Source organism: Mya arenaria, chromosome 4 (assembly GCF_026914265.1).
Source record: "Mya arenaria isolate MELC-2E11 chromosome 4, ASM2691426v1".
Lineage (NCBI taxonomy): Eukaryota > Metazoa > Mollusca > Bivalvia > Myida > Myidae > Mya > Mya arenaria.
Window position 1 is genome coordinate 12,227,590 of NC_069125.1, and position 18,330 is coordinate 12,245,919.

General features: G+C 38.2%; 1 protein-coding gene across 1 annotated transcript; it reads right to left on the reverse strand.

The window, feature by feature from the left end:
* LOC128229673 (NSFL1 cofactor p47-like) lies at nucleotides 1-17,832 on the reverse strand. Its single transcript, XM_052941452.1, has 10 exons — nucleotides 17,700-17,832; nucleotides 13,339-13,490; nucleotides 12,499-12,588; nucleotides 8,322-8,390; nucleotides 7,710-7,863; nucleotides 7,476-7,585; nucleotides 6,739-6,876; nucleotides 6,280-6,405; nucleotides 2,342-2,401; nucleotides 1-1,224 (listed from the first exon to the last, which is right to left on the reverse strand). Exons 1-10 carry the CDS (start codon nucleotides 17,808-17,810, stop codon nucleotides 1,092-1,094), a joined length of 1,143 nt encoding a protein of 380 aa, XP_052797412.1. The 5' UTR covers nucleotides 17,811-17,832; the 3' UTR covers nucleotides 1-1,091.
* Between the last annotated feature and the right edge of the window lie 498 nt (nucleotides 17,833-18,330).

Consider the following 18,330-nt stretch of genomic DNA (forward strand, 5'->3'; position numbering starts at 1 on the left):
TGACTGAATATTTGCTTTATTTTTACTAGACAATCATGCATCAAAGTTACGAGCTTGTATTCACATTGACTGGTATTCCCTTTACATACATTATATCACAGTTCCAACATACAGATTACAGGGCAAAACGAGAAGAGTCACCTGAATAAGTGTCAGTGGTTGTATTGGCACAAGCCCTCAAACCTTGCACTGCTTAAATGCTTTCCCCAATTTGGTCAACTTTTGAATTTTATAAAAACAGGGCTTCTTGAAAATATTTGATGCCAATAGTAGAAGACTTCAGGTTTGTTCAACCAAGTCTAATTTCAATGACAGCCTGTCCGTTTCATATGCGAAATCAGCAGATTAGCAAGCTATGTGATCTTTACCATGAAGTCATACAACTGTTTATGCAAGTTCTTTATTCAAAGGCTCATCATCATGTGGTACCAATTTATGCATGCAACAACAATTTGAAGTATCACTAAAAAGATGAAATAAATATATGTATCTGTCATGTGTCTGCGGTCCGAATGCCCAAGGGTCAGATTTTTACATCCATATTATAAAAGTTTGATCAAAATTTTTCTTGCTTAAGTTTTCAATTTGAGGAATACATGTAATTGATGTAAAAAATGCATTTCACCAAAAATCATGTGCAAAGTTGTTTACTGATACCTTGAAGCCTAGTAATTTTTATCGCTACTGACATAAAAAAATATCCTCTAAAAATCGCTTTTTGATGAATAATTATTTTTAAACCTAATTTAAAAGTCTTGCATTCTTTAATATATACAGTGGCGCATTGTTGTCATCTTAATGGTTGGTGTAAGACAGGGTTTCAGAAACCGATGTCCAGTATGCAAGAAAGAAATCATCTTTACTTTAAATCAAATATCATTAATTGAATTATATCCAAAACTTTTAACATCTACATCAATAATTGTACATAAAACTGCACCAGTAACACTTCAGCATTTACCGAAGCTTCACCTAGCACTTAGAGTGAATATCGACATCAGCGAGCAGGAGTTATACAGATCACAATAACGATATGGATAGCTACAAACTATGTTTGTGAAATGCTATCACTTCAAGTTTGTGACGCGCTATCACTTCATTCTCTGTACAACCACTGCGTTCTGAAGTTTCGCCGTTTCGATTGACTCCGTCTCATTTGTTAGCTCTCTGTTTGGAAATGTGGTCTGGAGGAGGAAATTGGCTCCTTGGTATTGTGGACAAGATCTTGACATAGTTAAGGAAATAGTTACTTCAACCATTCACAGTTTGACCAGTTGCCAATAATCAGGTGACCAACCATAGGATTATACACTGTTAAAAGATAAAATGCAATATAAATAGTATTATAAGGTTATCTTTTTTCTGGAGACTTAATTGTACTAGGCACAGGTTCATTTTGTTTTAAAGCCGTCTGCTTTACTTACTAAGCTATAAAAAGTTTGGATGGATAAATCTTCAAAGGTAAAGCTTTAAAACAATTTTGAAATGCGGTCAGAATAATGTTACCTCATTGCTGTTATGACGTTATGACAAAGCATATAAGAAGGCTTAAGAAGCCTTTCAGAAAGGTCACCAAGAAGGCTTAAGAAGCCTTTCAGAAAGGTCACCAAGAAGGCTTAAGAAGCCTTTCAGAAAGGTCGCCAAGAAGGCTTAAGAAGCCTTTCAGAAAGGTCACCAAGAAGGCTTAAGAAGCCTTTCAGAAAGGTCACCAAGAAGGCTTAAGTAGCCTTTCAGAAAGGTCACCAAGAAGGCTTAAGAAGCCTTTCAGAAAAGTCCCCAAGAAGGCTTAAGAAGCCTTTCAGAAAGGTCCCCAAGAAGGCTTAAGAAGCCTTTCAGAAAGGTCCCCAAGAAGGCTTAAGAAGCCTTTCAGAAAAGTCCCCAAGAAGGCTTAAGAAGCCTTTCAGAAAGGTCCCCAAGAAGGCTTAAGAAGCCTTTCAGAAAGGTCACCAAGAAGGCTTAGGAAGCCTTTCAGAAAGGTCACCAAGAAGGCTTAAGAAGCCTTTCAGAAAGGTCACCAAGAAGGCTTAAGAAGCCTTTCAGAAAGGTCACCAAGAAGGCTTAAGAAGCCTTTCAGAAAGGTCCCCAAGAAGGCTTAAGAAGCCTTTCAGAAAGGTCACCAAGAAGGCTTAAGAAGCCTTTCAGAAAGGTCCCCAAGAAGGCTTCTTAAGCCTTTCAGAAAGGTCACCAAGAAGGCTTAAGAAATCTTTCAGAAAGGCGACCATAAGACTTCCTTCAGGTAAACTTGAGGGAATATTTATATATGATTTAAATCAGATTGCAATGGCCTCTGAGTGGGATCAACCCACAGACCCTCTGATCCAGAGTCACTTGCAAAGGATACGAGGTAATATGTGCACGTATATCACTGATTCTGTGAGTCAGGTTGAATTTTTGGACAAGCCTGAAAAAGAAAACACCCATGAAACAAGAATTTACACTAGTTTTAGGTATATTTAGATTATTATAATTTCTTTTGACTTGGCTGCAATAAAAGCTGATAGCTGATAGAATAACTCTTGAGATTTCTTTGTAGAAACCAGCACTGATGTCAATTTTCGGAGGTCGTTCAAAATTTCATGTGATGGCCATTGGGGATCGAACCAACAAGCTATTGGATGAGAGGCTGGCACCTCTAAAACTCAACAAACCATTTATAGCCCCTACATTGTAACTTCCCAGATTATCAAATGCAATCAAGATCAATAGCCCAAAAATTCATCCAAATATTTATCTTTAATTTCTACATAAACAAGAGGGCCCTGAATCGCTCACCTGTCATATATTGCACATTCTTCCATTATATATAAATATTGAAAACCTAAGCCTATGAACACGGGGCGTGGCCAATTTTGACCCCAGGGCTAAAGTTTGAACAATCTTAATAGTGGTCCGATAAACGATGCTTCATACCAAATATCTAAGGCCTTCGCCTTTTGGTTTCGGAGAAGAAGATTTTTTAAGTTTTCATCATATACATATATAAGGAAACCCATGACCGCCCGGGTGGGGCCATTTTTTGACCCTAGGGCCAAAGATTGAACAATATTGGTACAAGTCAACTAGATGATATATCATGCCAAATATCTAAGCTCTTGTCACTACTTGATTTTACGAGTGTATCTATATATGTATATTTGTTATTAATTGTTGTATGTGGCCCATATTGAAAATTGGTATGTCTACTAAATATGTTATCCAGTTTAAATTAAGACGTTACTTGTCTTTGTGAGTTCGGAGAAGATTTTTTAAGTTTTCACTATAAACATATAGAGAAAACCCATGACCCCCCAAGGGGGCGGGGCCAATTTTGACCCCAAGGCCATAATTTGAACAATCTTTGTAGAGGTCCACTAGACGATGAATCATGCCATATATCTAAGCTCTAGTCCAAGTAAGTTCAGAGGAGAAGATTTTTTAAGTTTTAACTATAAACATATAGAGAATACCCTAACCCCCGGGGGCGGGGCCAATTTTGACCCCAAGGCCATAATTTGAACAATCTTTGTAGAGGTCCACTAGACGATGAATCATGCCAAATATCTAAGCTCTAGGCCAAGTAAGTTCAGAGGAGAAGATTTTTTAAGTTTTCACTATAAACATCTAGAGAAAACCCATGACCTCCGGGGCGAGGCCAATTTTGACCCAAGGGCCATAATTTGAACAAACTTTGTAGAGGTCCACTAGACGATGAATCATGCCAAATATCTAAGCTCTAGGCCAAGTAAGTTCAGAGGAGAAGATTTTTTAAGGTTTTCACTATAAACATATAGAGAAAACCCATGACCCCCCGGGGCGGGGTGTATTTTGACCCGAAGGCCATTATTTGAACAAACTTCGTAGAGGTCCACTAGACGATGAGTCATGCCAAATATCTAAGCTCTAGGCCAAGTAAGTTCAGAGGAGAAGATTTTTGAAGTTTTCACTATAAACATATAGAGAAAACCCATGACCCCCGGGGCGGGGCCAATTTTGACCCCAAGGCCATAATTTGAACAATCTTTATAAAGGTCCACTAGAAGATGAATCTAGCCAAATATCTAAGCTCTAGTCCAAGTAAGTTCGGAGGAGAAGATTTTTGAAGTTTTAACTCTAAACATATAGAGAAAACCCATGACCCCCGGGGCGGGGCCAATTTTGACCCAAGGGCCATTGTTTGAACAAACTTTGTAGAGGTCCACTAGACGATGAATCATGCCAAATATCTAAGCTCTAGGCCAAGTAAGTTCAGAGGAGAAGATTTTTTAAGGTTTTCACTATAAACATATAGAGAAAACCCATGACCCCCCGGGGCGGGGCCAATTTTGACCCGAGGGCCATAATTTGAACAAACTTTGTAGAGGTCCACTAGACGATGAATCATGCCAAATATCTAAGCTCTAGGCCAAGTAAGTTCAGAGGAGAAGATTTTTTAAGGTTTTCACTATAAACATATAGAGAAAACCCATGACCCCCCGGGCGGGGCCAATTTTGACCACAGGGCCATAATTTGAACAATCTTGGTAGAGGACCATTTGGTGATCCTACCTACCATATATCAACGGCCTAAGCCTTGTGGTTTGGGAGAAGAAGATTTTTAAAGTTTTTCCTTTTGTTTGCCATGGCAACCAGAGTTCTGCATGGAATTGATTCTTTGAACAACTTTGATAGAAGACCACCCAAGGAACATCCCTATGAAGTTTTATTAATATTGGCCCAGCGGTTAAGGAGGAGATGTCTTTTAAGTAAATTGTTGACGCACGCCGCATACGGACGCCAGACAAAAGGCGATCACAAAAGCTCACCATGTCACAAAGTGACAGGTGAGCTAAAAATACAGTCAAAATGAAGAGAATTTAGCTACCAAGAAACGTTACCCACTTGACCATACTGAAAAATACATTTTTAAGATAATTTCACTTCACGTAATGTATAACAAGAGGGCCATGATGGCCCTAAATTGCTCACCTGAGTTAAAGTTTTAAAGCCTTGTTACCACTAGACAATGTTACACATGAAAATATTTTAGCTCAAGGCCTTACAGTTTCAAAAAAGAAGATTTTTCTTTTAAAATTCTATGTAACACAGGTGACCTTTGGGCATGGCCAATTTTGAACCCAGGGCCACAATTTGAACATTCTTGGTAGAGGACCATTAGATAATGCTATACACCAAATATCTTAACTCGATATTTGTTTCAAAACTGTAAACATGGTCCAAATTTCATTGCTGTCGTTTTAAAAAATAAGAAAGTTGGTCAAAAGGTCACAGTCATTGGACAACATTGATGTTTGTTTTGAAACTGTCCAAGTTGCATTTCTGTAGCTTCAAAAATTAAAAAAGAAGAGGGTCAAAAGGGGTGGGGCCGGCTTTGACCCCAGGAGATAATCTAAAATAAACTTGGTAGAGGGCCATCATATGATGCTATATACATGTAACAAATATTAGAGAACTTGGCCTTGTAGTATGAGACAAGAAGAATTTTTTATGTAAGTCTATAGAAAACTTGTGACCTCTGGGGCAGAGCTAGTTTTGACTTCAGTGGCATACTTTGAACAAGGACTTCTATTTGATGCTACATACCAAATATCAAGGGTCTGGGCCAAGAGGTTCAGACATGAAGAATCTCAAAGAATTCCCTAAATAAGTATATAGGACATTTATGACCCCTAGGGCTTGGCCAGTTTTAATCTCAGGGGTATAATTTGAATAAATTTGGTTGAGAGCCTTTATATGATGCTACATACCGAATATCAAGGGTCTGGGCCCAGCTGTTTCAGACAAGAATTTTTTTATTTCTATTTTAATAACTTCCATGGTGTGGTAAATTTTGACCCTAGGGGCTTAGTTTGAAGGACTTTGGTAGAGCACCACTAGACAATGTAAGAAACTAAATATATACCCTCTAGGACTCATGGCTTTTGTCAAGAAGATTTTTTGTTTTTCTTTAAAGGAAAAAGTTCAACATGGAATTCATTTCTTAGAACAATTTTGAAAGGGCCCCACCCAAGGAACATGTCTGTGAAATTTCATAAAATTGTCGAAGCAGTTTAGGTGGAGATGTTGTTTAAAGCAACTGTTGACGCCAGACATGGACCGATCACAATAGCTCATCTTGAGCACCTCATACTATGGTGAGCTTAAAACAGAACATATATTTTCAACTTGGTTATAATATATTTTTTTCATACAACAACATAATTCAAAAAGCTGGATTTTTTGGTCAACTGATGAAAATGCTAAAATTTAAAGCTTAACCATGATAACTCAATGAATACATCGCCTCTTGATGGCAAATGTTACCTGGATCCATCTGCCAGTCGTATCTGTATGGTGGTTGTGGGCTTGGACTCATCTAGACGGAGGCTGGATTTAGGGGGGCTTGACGCCTTTGACGCAGGGCTGCTTGTAACCACAGTTGGAGCAGGGCTAACAACACAAACACACACATGTTTACAAACACCTCGTGCCATCTTTCATAATGTAGCCAATCTTATAGGAGTGGTATGGTAGAAAAAGGAATTACATCATACATAAAGGGCTTTGAGTATCGAGCCCATTTTCGCCATACATTGTGTTACTTCTCTGATGCTTAACATCAATATTTATCATAAGAATGCTTTGCTTCACATAGGTCTCCAGTAGGTGATCCTCCATTCAGCATCAACCTGCTGACAGTCTTTCCCTCGCCCGCAAATGCCCTGACCCACATCTTGGACTTGACTTAGTTATCTGTGTGATGAGCTTAAATGTAGCACCTACCTGCCAAGTGTGTGTCCCTCGCCTGCAAATGCTTTAAGGGATGCCTTGGGCTTGACATAATTCTCCGTGCGATGATCCTCCATGTTCAGATTGACTTCACCACCACGGGCTTCGCGGATCAGCTCTTGAGGGACCTCACTGATAAATCATGTAAATAAAGTATATTGTAAACATCAACCTTAATATTAATGATTAACATAGCACTGAATGGCAACAGCATCAAAAAGAGGTCACTTTTTTCATAAAATAGTTTGTCTTTTTCCCCAAACCTACAAGTTCTGTATGTGCTGAGATTTTTTTACAAAGAAATAGTTAAATATTTTTAAAGGGGTTAGATTTTAGGACTCTAAATCATGGACTGTTTATATTGGACACTAGCCATGACATGTGCCCAGAAATCCAACTAAAATCACAGCTGTCTTCAGACTCAAAGTCAAAACCCATCCATAAATCATAATTATTTAAATTAGCATAGCAGACATCCCCTAAACATGTCGGCTTTAAGACTCTAGCACAATATAAGTTGTTTGAAATTGTTACTAAATATTAGTTATGAGTAACCTTAAAGAAGGTTACACTAGGGTTCAGGTTTTAAGTAATTGGTCAGCAGGTGCTTTATTACAAAATGGTGACCAATAGTCAATTTAACAACAAATATGCCTAGGAAAAAATAGCCTGCACATCTGTTGGTGCATGGATAACTATAAGAACATCTATGGTACAAAGATGTGACAGACCCTTTAGAGATTGCACCGAGGAAGTCCTGGTTCGCTGGATCCTTGAAGTCCCGTAGCGGCCCGTCATTAACACTGAATCCATCCTTCCACAGCTTCAGCACACAGTCAACCTTAAACAAATAACATTACACTCATATTCAGGCTAACTATCACTATTTGACAAATGACAAATTGTCTCAAAGGCATTTATTAAGTATTCCATGGGGATAAACTAAAAATTAAAAATGTGATTACCTGTTTTTTATGGAACATGACCGGCTCTCCCTCGATGCGTTCTGACTTTTCCTCCTCTGTATCTCCTAGTCGGTACCCGGAGCCCTTGAAAGTTGAGCCCTTTCCCTTCCTACCCTGGGCAGGCTCATCTCCTGGCACCTCCTCGGCACCATGTCTGAATATATGTAAATAATTAGGGTTTCATTCTTAATTCTTGAACGTGCAGGGCATAATCCACAAATATGGATCCTAAGGCAAAACTGAGAGTCCTAGTTTTCAGCACTTAACTTTAAAATGCATCGCATTAAAATCAAAAGCTTGAGAATATGGTCCTCAGTAATTAGACATGACTTTATATATTTTAGAAATTAGGTCAGGCAGCAAAATGAGCCAATACACAATTATTATGTGGTATATTTATCAAAAATCACTAAGTCTTTCGGATGGATCAAACTGGCACTAATTTTGCATTATTCAGTGGATGTTATGAGAGGCGTTGACAATACCTGAACACTTTTCCTTAGCAAAACAGGAGCACTAAAAATGGTATACACTTTAAATTAAGTTATATTTATGAAATAAACTAAATCAAATCTTTAACGAAAGGTACAAAACTTAAGTACAAAAACTCACTCTCTGGCAGATTTGAACAGATTTTCCACCACATTTTTCTTTTTCTTCGGGCCAAGAACTTGCTGGCCGCTAAAAAAAGAAAATAAAACATTAATGTTGCATGAAAGATATACTGTGTTTTGATATTTGATATACATGTACATGTACATGTGAAAATTATACAGGTAAATCATATCATATCTATATTATAACCATTGTTGATTTTTACATTCAGTGTATGTAACTGATATATAGCAAGATTTAAATAAATGTGTTATTTGGCATATCCAAGTTCTAGATATTTAGATATTTATTCTCAGCTGTAACAGCCATTGAGTCATTGCAAAGAATAATATAAGGCCAAGCAAAATGGCAAAATTCTTACTGCATAAATTGTTATGTGCATATGTCTGGGTTCAAACCCCCAACTGCTCGCTCTACAGGCAGACACTATACGGCGTTGCTATAGCTAGCTCTATAACCAGACACAACGAGACAGTATAAATGCCGCTATATACATATCAAATACCCAGTTACACTCTGTTTATGACCATAAGCTATACTGGTATGTAAGTCTATGTAGTTTTGAGTTGTTCAGACATTTTTCTGAAATGCCTTCATAATTCATTCCTTTTCAATGAAATTTTGAAAAAAATATGTATTCTGGGATCTCTCAACTGACACTGCAATACAGTTGAAACTTGTTGGCTCGATATCGCATGGCTCGGTATCCTCGTTGGCTCGAACTGGATTAAAAGGACCAATTTTTTTAACTTACCTCCCCTCTGATATGGTACAGTGCAATCACCTCCTCTCTGATTATAGAACAGTGAACTTACCTCCTCTCTTATATGTTACAATCCACTCACCTCGTCTCTGATATGAAACAGTGCACTCACCTCCTCTCTGATATGGTACAGTGCACTTACCTCCTCTCTGATATGGTACAGTGCACTTACCTCATCTCTGATATGGAACAGTGCACTTACCACCTCTCTGATATGGTACAGTGCATTTACCTCCTCTCTGATATGGAACAGGTCACTCACCTCCTCTCTGATAGCAAACAGTGAACTAACCTCCTCTCTGATATAGAGCAGTGAACTAACCTCCTCTCTGATATGGTACAGTGAACTAACCTCCTTTCTGATGTGGTACAGTGCACTCACCTCGTCTATGATATGGAACAGTGAACTAACCTCCTCTCTCATATGGTACAGTGCACTCACCTCGTCTCTGATATGGAAGAGAGAACTAACCTCCTCTCTGATATGGAACAGTGCACTAACCGCCTCTCTGATATGGAACAGTGCACTAACCTCCTCTCTCATATGGTACAGTGCACTAACCTCCTCTCTCATATGGAACAGTGCACTAACCTCCTCTCTCATATGGAACAGTGCACTAACCTCCTCTCTAATATGGAACAGTACACTAACCTCCTCTCTCATATGGAAAAGTGCACTAACCTCCTCTCTCATATGGAACAGTGCACTAGCCTCCTCTCTCATATGGAACAGCGCACTAACGTCCTCTCTCATATGGTACAGTGCACTAACCTCCTCTCTGATAAGGAACAGTGAACTAACCACCTCTCTCATATGGTACAGTGCACTAACCTCCTCTCTCAAAATGAACAGTGCACTAACCTCCTCTCATATGGAACAGTGCACTAACCTCCTCTCTCATATTGAACAGTGCACGCACCTCCTCTCTCACATTGAACAGTGAACTAACCTCCCCTCTCATATTGAACAGTGCACTCACCTCCTCTCATATTGAACAGTGCACTAACCTCCTCTCTCATATTGAACAGTGCACTAACCTCCTCTCTCATATTGAACAGTGCACTAACCTCCCCTCTCATATGGTACAGTGCACTCACCTCCTCTCTCATATGGTACAGTGCACTCACCTCCACTCTCATATTGAACAGTGCACTAACCTCCTCTCTTATATGGTACAGTGCACTCACCTCCTCTCTCATATGGTACAGTGCACTCACCTCCTCTCTCATATTGAACAGTGCACTAACCTCCTCTCTCATATGGTGTAGTGCACTCACCTTCTCTCTCATATGGAACAGTGCAATAACCTCCTCTCTCATATTGAACAGTGCACTCATCTCCTCTCTCATATTGAACAGTGCACTCACCTCCTCTCTCATATGGAACAGTGCACTAACCTCCTCTCTCATATTGAACAGTGAACTAACCTCCCCTCTCATATTGAACAGTGCACTCACCTCCTCTCTCATATGGAACAGTGCACTAACCTCCTCTCTCATATTGAAAAGTGCACTCACCTCCTCTCTCATATTGAACAGTACACTAACCTCCTCTCTCATATTGAACAGTGCACGCACCTCCTCTCTCATATTGAACAGTGCACGCACCTCCTCTCTCACATTGAACAGTGAACTAACCTCCCCTCTCATATTGAACAGTGCACTCACCTCCTCTCTCATATTGAACAGTGCACTAACCTCCTCTCTCATATGGAACAGTGCACTAACCTCCTCTCTGATATGGTACAGTGCACTCACCTCCTCTCTCATATTGAACAGTGCACTCACCTCCTCTCTCATATTGAACAGTGCACTAACCTCCTCTCTCATATTGAACAGTGCACACACCTCCTCTCTCATATTGAACAGTGCACTAACCTCCCCTCTCATATTGAACAGTGCACTAACCTCCTCTCTCATATTGAACAGTGCACTAACCTCCTCTCTCATATGGTACAGTGCACTAACTTCCTCTCTCATATGGTACAGTGCACTCACCTCCTCTCTCATATTGAACAGTGCACTCACCTCCTCTCTCATATTGAACAGTGCACTAACTTCCTCTCTCATATGGTACAGTGCACTAACTTCCTCTCTCATATGGTACAGTGCACTCACCTCCTCTCTCATATGGAACAGTGCACTCACCTCCTCTCTCATATGGTACAGTGCACTAACTTCCTCTCTCATATGGTACAGTGCACTCACCTCCTCTCTCATATTGAAAAGTGCACTCACCTCCTCTCTCATATTGAACAGTGCACTAACCTCCTCTCTCATATTGAACAGTGCACGCACCTCCTCTCTCATATTGAACAGTGCACTCACCTCCTCTCTCATATTGAACAGTGCACTAACCTCCTCTCTCATATTGAACAGTGCACGCACCTCCTCTCTCATATTGAACAGTGCACTAACCTCCTCTCTCATATTGAACAGTGCACGCACCTCCTCTCTCACATTGAACAGTGAACTAACCTCCCCTCTCATATTGAACAGTGCACTCACCTCCTCTCTAATATTGAACAGTGCACTAACCTCCTCTCTCATATTGAACAGTGCACTAACCTCCCCTCTCATATGGTACAGTGCACTCACCTCCTCTCTCATATGGTACAGTGCACTCACCTCCACTCTCATATTGAACAGTGCACTAACCTCCTCTCTCATATGGTGTAGTGCACTCACCTTCTCTCTCATATGGTACAGTGCAATAACTTCCTCTCTCATATGGTACAGTGCACTTACCTCCCCTCTGATACTGAACAGTGCACTCACCTCCTCTCTCATATGGTTCAGTGCACTCACCTCCTCTCTCATATGGTTCAGTGCACTCACCTCCTCTCTGATATGGTACAGTGCACTCACCTCCTCTCTGATATGGTTCAGTGCACTCACCTCCTCTCTGATATGGTTCAGTGCACTCACCTCCTCTCTCATATGGTACAGTGCACTTACCTCCCCTCTCATACTGAACAGTGCACTAAACCTCCTCTCTCATATGTTACAGTGCACTAACCTCCTCTCTCATATGGTACAGTGCACTAACCTCCCCTCTCATATTGAACAGTGCACTAACCTCCTCTCTCATATTGAACAGTGCACTAACCTCCTCTCTCACATTGAACAGTGCACTAACCTCCTCTCTCATATTGAACAGTGCACTAACCTCCTCTCTCATATTGAACAGTGCACTAACCTCCTCTCTCATATTGAACAGTGCACTCACCTCCTCTCTTTTATATTGAACAGTGCACTAACCTCCCCTCTCATATTGAACAGTGCACTAACCTCCCCTCTCATATTGAACAGTGCACTAACCTCCTCTCTCATATGTTACAGTGCACTCACCTCCTCTCTCATATGGTACAGTGCACTAACTTCCTCTCTGATATGGAACTGTAAACTCACCTCGTTTCTGATCCACCTGCATAGAACGCCTGGCCATCTTCCTCACTGGAATCACTGTCACTGGGATTCATGGAGCCTATTGTGGCAAACCTACAACAAACGCATACTCATTACAAAATTTGACAACAAAGAGCAACCCTATTAATGCTCAGAAGCATAATATTTTAGAAATTAGAAATAAGTAAAACTGGATCCGCTATCCTATGATATGCCACTAAATAGAATTATCTAAAGCATAACTAGAAATGTGTCCAAAGGACATCAAACTTACCAGTTGAACAACAAAAGAGTATGAGAGTGAGAGGCATAAAAAGGCAATACCAAACTTTCTACCTCGAAATATACCTGCATTCCATATTTTATCCCTTAAATCTGATTTCTACTAAAGATATCATATCTTTATATTATGAAGTAAAATACTTTTTTCTCTTTAAGAAAAGTGACCTTGACCTTGACCCCAGGTGCACAACTTCACAAGTAGATTTTCATTACATGCACAATAACATCTTTGTGATGGTTAATGACTCTTACTCAAATACCTTTTTAAATAAGTGCATGACTAAAATTCTAAATTCCATGCTCTATATGCCTTTTTGATTATTCCAAGGGCCATAACTCCTGGGATCACCCAGAAAACAATTCAAATGCAGAAACTTCACATGCTGGTAAACATTCCTTTTTGTTTTGTGGGTTTTGCTCATATACTTTTGGAAGTCGGAAGATGTTGTGTCGGAAGGGAGGACAAGGGCAAATCTATATGCACCCACTCCGCATTTAGGAGGGCATATTATGTTTTAGATACCGTACATTAAATATATCAACAATCTATTATTCAAGTACTTTGAGTTTGTAGGTCTTTTACTGCCGGATGGAGCAGAAGTCTTAGCATTGCTGGGTGGTAATGTGGCAGGTTCTGGAATGCTCTGACCTACAGCAGCAAGATTGGCGTCATCATCGTCCGGGTCCCCTTCGTAGAAACTTCCCATTGCCATCTGCCAAAATGGAGTAATTGCATTAATAAGAATAGAACTAACAGCTGAAGTTGCATACCTCCTTATTTCTTAATATGGGCTTCAGTTGAGGCAAGTTTGAAAGTAATATTTTTGAATACCGGATGTGTACTTCTGGTCAAAACCCCATAAAAGGACAACACTTCTTTTTTCATTTATTGTATGAAATTTATGAAAAGTACATTGTGCCATTTCCATAAACCCCAATCAAATATATATATATATAAGTATGCAAAACCTTTGAAAAAAATTGAAAATAAATAATCATCAAAAATGCAATTTTTAGAGGAAGTATTTGACATCAATAGGGATAAAAATTTACTACACTTCATGACTTCAGTAAACAATGTCACTCACGCTTTTTTTATCCAGAACGGACACACATGATAGATATTTTTTCTAGCAAACCTTCAATTACAGTTAATTTTTTGAAAAGAAAATACATAAAAAAGCACATTTTTGTACTATATACTCCCTAGAAACTGGGTCCTTGGAATACATTATATCTTCATTACCAACATTTTGGATAAAACTTCCATTTGTTCAAAATATCAAATCCTGGTATTAATTTTTCATTTCAGGCCACATTTTCCATAAGTCTTTAATGAAAATAGTAGTTTAAGTTGTTGTTCTGAGGGGATAGCATGTCTGAGTTGCAAACAATTTCATATTTTATCAGAATAGTTGTGAACCAGTGGTTGAAATTAACAGAAGCGAAGAGGCCCTGCACTGGTAAAATGTCTTCCGGGCTTGCTCAAATTCCAAAATTATATAGCAGGGCCTGTTAAAAAATTTGAAGCCAAGCAATAGTGTAAGAATTCAGGCTTGTTCATCCAAGTCTTATTTCGATGACTGTTTGAACATATACAATAATGGGACACATTCATAAATCATTACTGTTCGAGAGAATTTTAAAACTTCCTTGTTTCATTGTTTTGAAGAAACTTCCAAAAATGAAGGAAGTTCATACTTCCTATTTCAAGTTCTTAATTGAAGCCTCAGGTCTAAAATTAATGTAGGCACTTTTCTTCAACTGTTTCATAGCAGTTGAGGTTCCCTATGCCGAATAGGTATATAATATTCTTCTCTCATAATTTGATGTTATTGTTAGCAAACTTTAGGACATTGTAAGTTTCCTGTAATCTTTTGTCTTTTCCCTTAATTTCTAACAGTTACAGGCGAAAATTTCCCAATTTCATGGGTATGGCTCATCATCCCGAAGTAGACTAAAAAACACCAGGAAATGCTCAGTAATTCCATCCCATCCAATATTTTTAAATCAAACTATAATAATTTGTGGGGTAAATGCCAGAAATTATCAAATCATTCTATGTTTAAAGGAGCTACACACCAGATGATATAATTGCAAGAAAAAAAGAAAATTGTCCAAAAACATACATAAAATTGATATCGCTGTGTACAACGCATCAAATCTTACTTATGTATCACATCGCTTACAACACATGCATCTTCCGCAGTTTATGCTAATTTTTCCAAATCAAAATTAACTAGGGTTGTCTACTATCGGTATATTTATCTGTACTCATAAACAGATATGATTTAAATTGGGAAACCATTAATTATGCGCTATTTTAAATAGGGAAACACAGATTAGACAGCAACATGATTGTTGTGTTTATTTTTTTAACCATGTAAAGTGATCTATTACAGGCCTCAAGGTTCCTACTACCTTGCATTGACAATTCTAGGCTTGTTTTGAGGAAATACTGTATTTGCTGATTTTTTTACTACCTGGCTTTAAAGCTGCACTCTCATAGATTTACCATTTTTACAACTTTTTTATTTTTTGTCTTGGAAAGAGCAAATTTTTGCGTAAATATCTGCATACCAATAATATAAGATTGCTGACAAAAGATCAGATTGCAGATTTTCATATTTCCGTTCAAAAATTAATGAAAATTAATGTTTTATGGCTTACGGTTTAAGAAATATGCATAAAACATCAATTTTTGAACTTAAATATAAAAATCTGCGATCAAATTTTTTGTCAGCAGTCTTATATAACTGGTTTTCATTGATTTTCGTTATAATTGGCTCATTCCAAGACAAAAAATAAAAAAGTTGTCAAAACGTTCAATCTGTGAGAGTGCAGCTTTAACCCCATAAATCATAGTGTTGCTCATGGACAGTTATCTAAAGGCAGAGTAAGATCAGCAACAGAGACCTCTAAGGTGTTCTTTCAGTACTTGTTTTTATCCTGCTTAAAATATAAACTAAATTAAAGGGACTCTTTCACATTTTATTGGCTGACACAGTGAATGTTCATTTAAATTATGTGTAATACGTGACCAAACTGCTTGTAAAAATTGTTGAATTGAAATTGTTTTAATTAAAGTTTTCCTACATGCATATATTCGGTGTCGGACGTCTCGAAAACGACCACACGATAAGATCTCGGAATGAAATCACGCTGCACAAGTGAGTTTGAGCTAATTGCATTAACACAGAGGAGAGTCGCCAATCCATGGTTTATAGGTCCGTGCTTGAACTGACCACATTTTGAAATGAACTTTCAAAAAATATTTGTTACCTGTATATATCCTAATTGGATCTAAAGGCGCAGTGTTAACCAATTGCCAAAAAAATAAAATAAATAAAATAATCAGATCACCACAGAGAGCCATGTTATTCCTTTTTTCCAATTTATAGCATAAATATGCAAAATCAAACACACAGTGACAGTATATTATCCCAGACTGAAAACACCAAACATTGACAGACATTGTTAAAGGCACATAAGCTGGAAGGTTTATGTATTCAAATGCAAAAAAGGCAGCAGAGTAGACCCCAGGTATTCTGGGTCTGCATTTGGGGACACAGTAATTACACAATGGTACACAGTTACTATGAGAGGGTTTTATGTAAGATATAAACAGTATTTAATTTTCACCATTGAAACAAATATTTCTGAAGTGTCATGTGATTGTCATTGTTGCAGACATGTAACGACACTACATCATCTGAACAAAATAAAATTAAAAATGAACTGTTACCAGACAAATGAGTCTTAGGAAAGACAAGGTATTAAAAAAGAAAATGTTATTATATTCTAAAGATAGGAATGAAAAGCCTGCGTGAAACCAAACATTTTCTGAATTGACAGCTAAGGGCTCTGACTGACTGAGCTAACTGGGCCTCTATTTCTTACCCGTACACATTACACTCCTAGCACTATTAACCTTGAAGGCTGTTCTAGGCACTCTAGTCTAAAATAATAGACGTGTTATACGGGATTCTTTCAATCCCTAACGACTAAACGGGAATGTGCAAAAAACGGGGGTGTTTAAAAAATATTGAAATTGTTTTAAGTGAAGTATTTTATGGTTGACATTGATCATAAAGTGTTATATGTGAAATGTTATTTTGCACTAAACAAGCATTTAATGCATTAAAACAAGTTGTTTACCTTTCCAATAAAACGAAAGTTGACTGACTCAGACAACAATTATGCGAAGGGGAACAACTAGATACAATCGTAATAACTCGGCCTCCTCCGACAAAGCTTCGAGATAGACCTCGTTATACAATCGTAACAACTCGGCCATGGCCGAAATGTTACGAGCGATTTAAAACCGTGCCCTAAAGCTTTGCAGGTGCCCTTCATGTATATATTGTTATGTTTTGACAGAATGAAATGAAGAAAAGCCATCAAACTCATAATTATAAGTTGGATATTTATTTTTTGTGTACAGAACTAATATAAAATAACATTATCTGGTAATATTTCTTGTTTTTATGATATTTAATAGACGCTATATGCTTTAACCTGGAATCCTGATCGGAACAACTACCCACTTTTGATACTAAACAATTTGTACGTGAAGGATTTGCCATATCAAAAATCTAAAAAAAATCCGTCAACGTATAATTATTTGGACTACCAGGCACTCATGCGTATATTCTTCTAACACATGAGGAAAAAACACATGAGGAAAAATGCGCCCAGTGTGGGGCTTGAACCCAGGTCTGCTGGCACAATGGCATGACACTGTTACCTAACTAAGCTAGTCGGGCGGCTGGTTTTAACCCATACACACTACTTTAGAGACAGAGTATGTAAAAATAAGAACTTAACTGCGTTTTTAAATCAAGAACTTTGTGTAAACAAATCGAACGCAATTCGATAATGAATGAATATCGTGTTTCGTGTGTTATGAACGAACGTGTTACCTCAAGGTTCCATGCCGCTGATTCTAAATAAAACTGAGCTCTGCCTCTATCTACACCGGTCACGCTGACAAAACTGTCAAGTAATTCTTGTTGTTTTGCCGTATCTGCCATTTTTGAAGAATCAGCGGTAGCACACAACACATTTCCTGAGGTAGGTAGATAAGCCGGTATCCGGTATCCGTCTTTAAAAAAACGACAGGACTTAGCGATACCACGTATGGACAGTATATGTTCGGCAATACTATCAGTTCATTATGGAAATAAAATCCAGGATACTATTAAAAAACATAGAAGAACTGTACTGAACAAATATGGTACTGTTGACGAACATGTAAAAAATTACAATTAAAATTCAGATAAGATAAGTTTTATTTAAAGTCGGGACAAGGCATATACTTATACTACAAATAACATAAGATCCCAGAGCCTTTTTAATCGACTTTATTGAATCATAATGTAGAAAAAAAATAACAGATGTATAATGGATATGAAATAGAATAAATGGTTAAGATGAAAACGAATAGTCATAACCGTGATACATTATGTACAAACACATGGTATTCTGAACGACAGTATAGACTGTTATATCAAGAATAAAACAGGTGAGATCAAACATTTGAAGTCAATATTT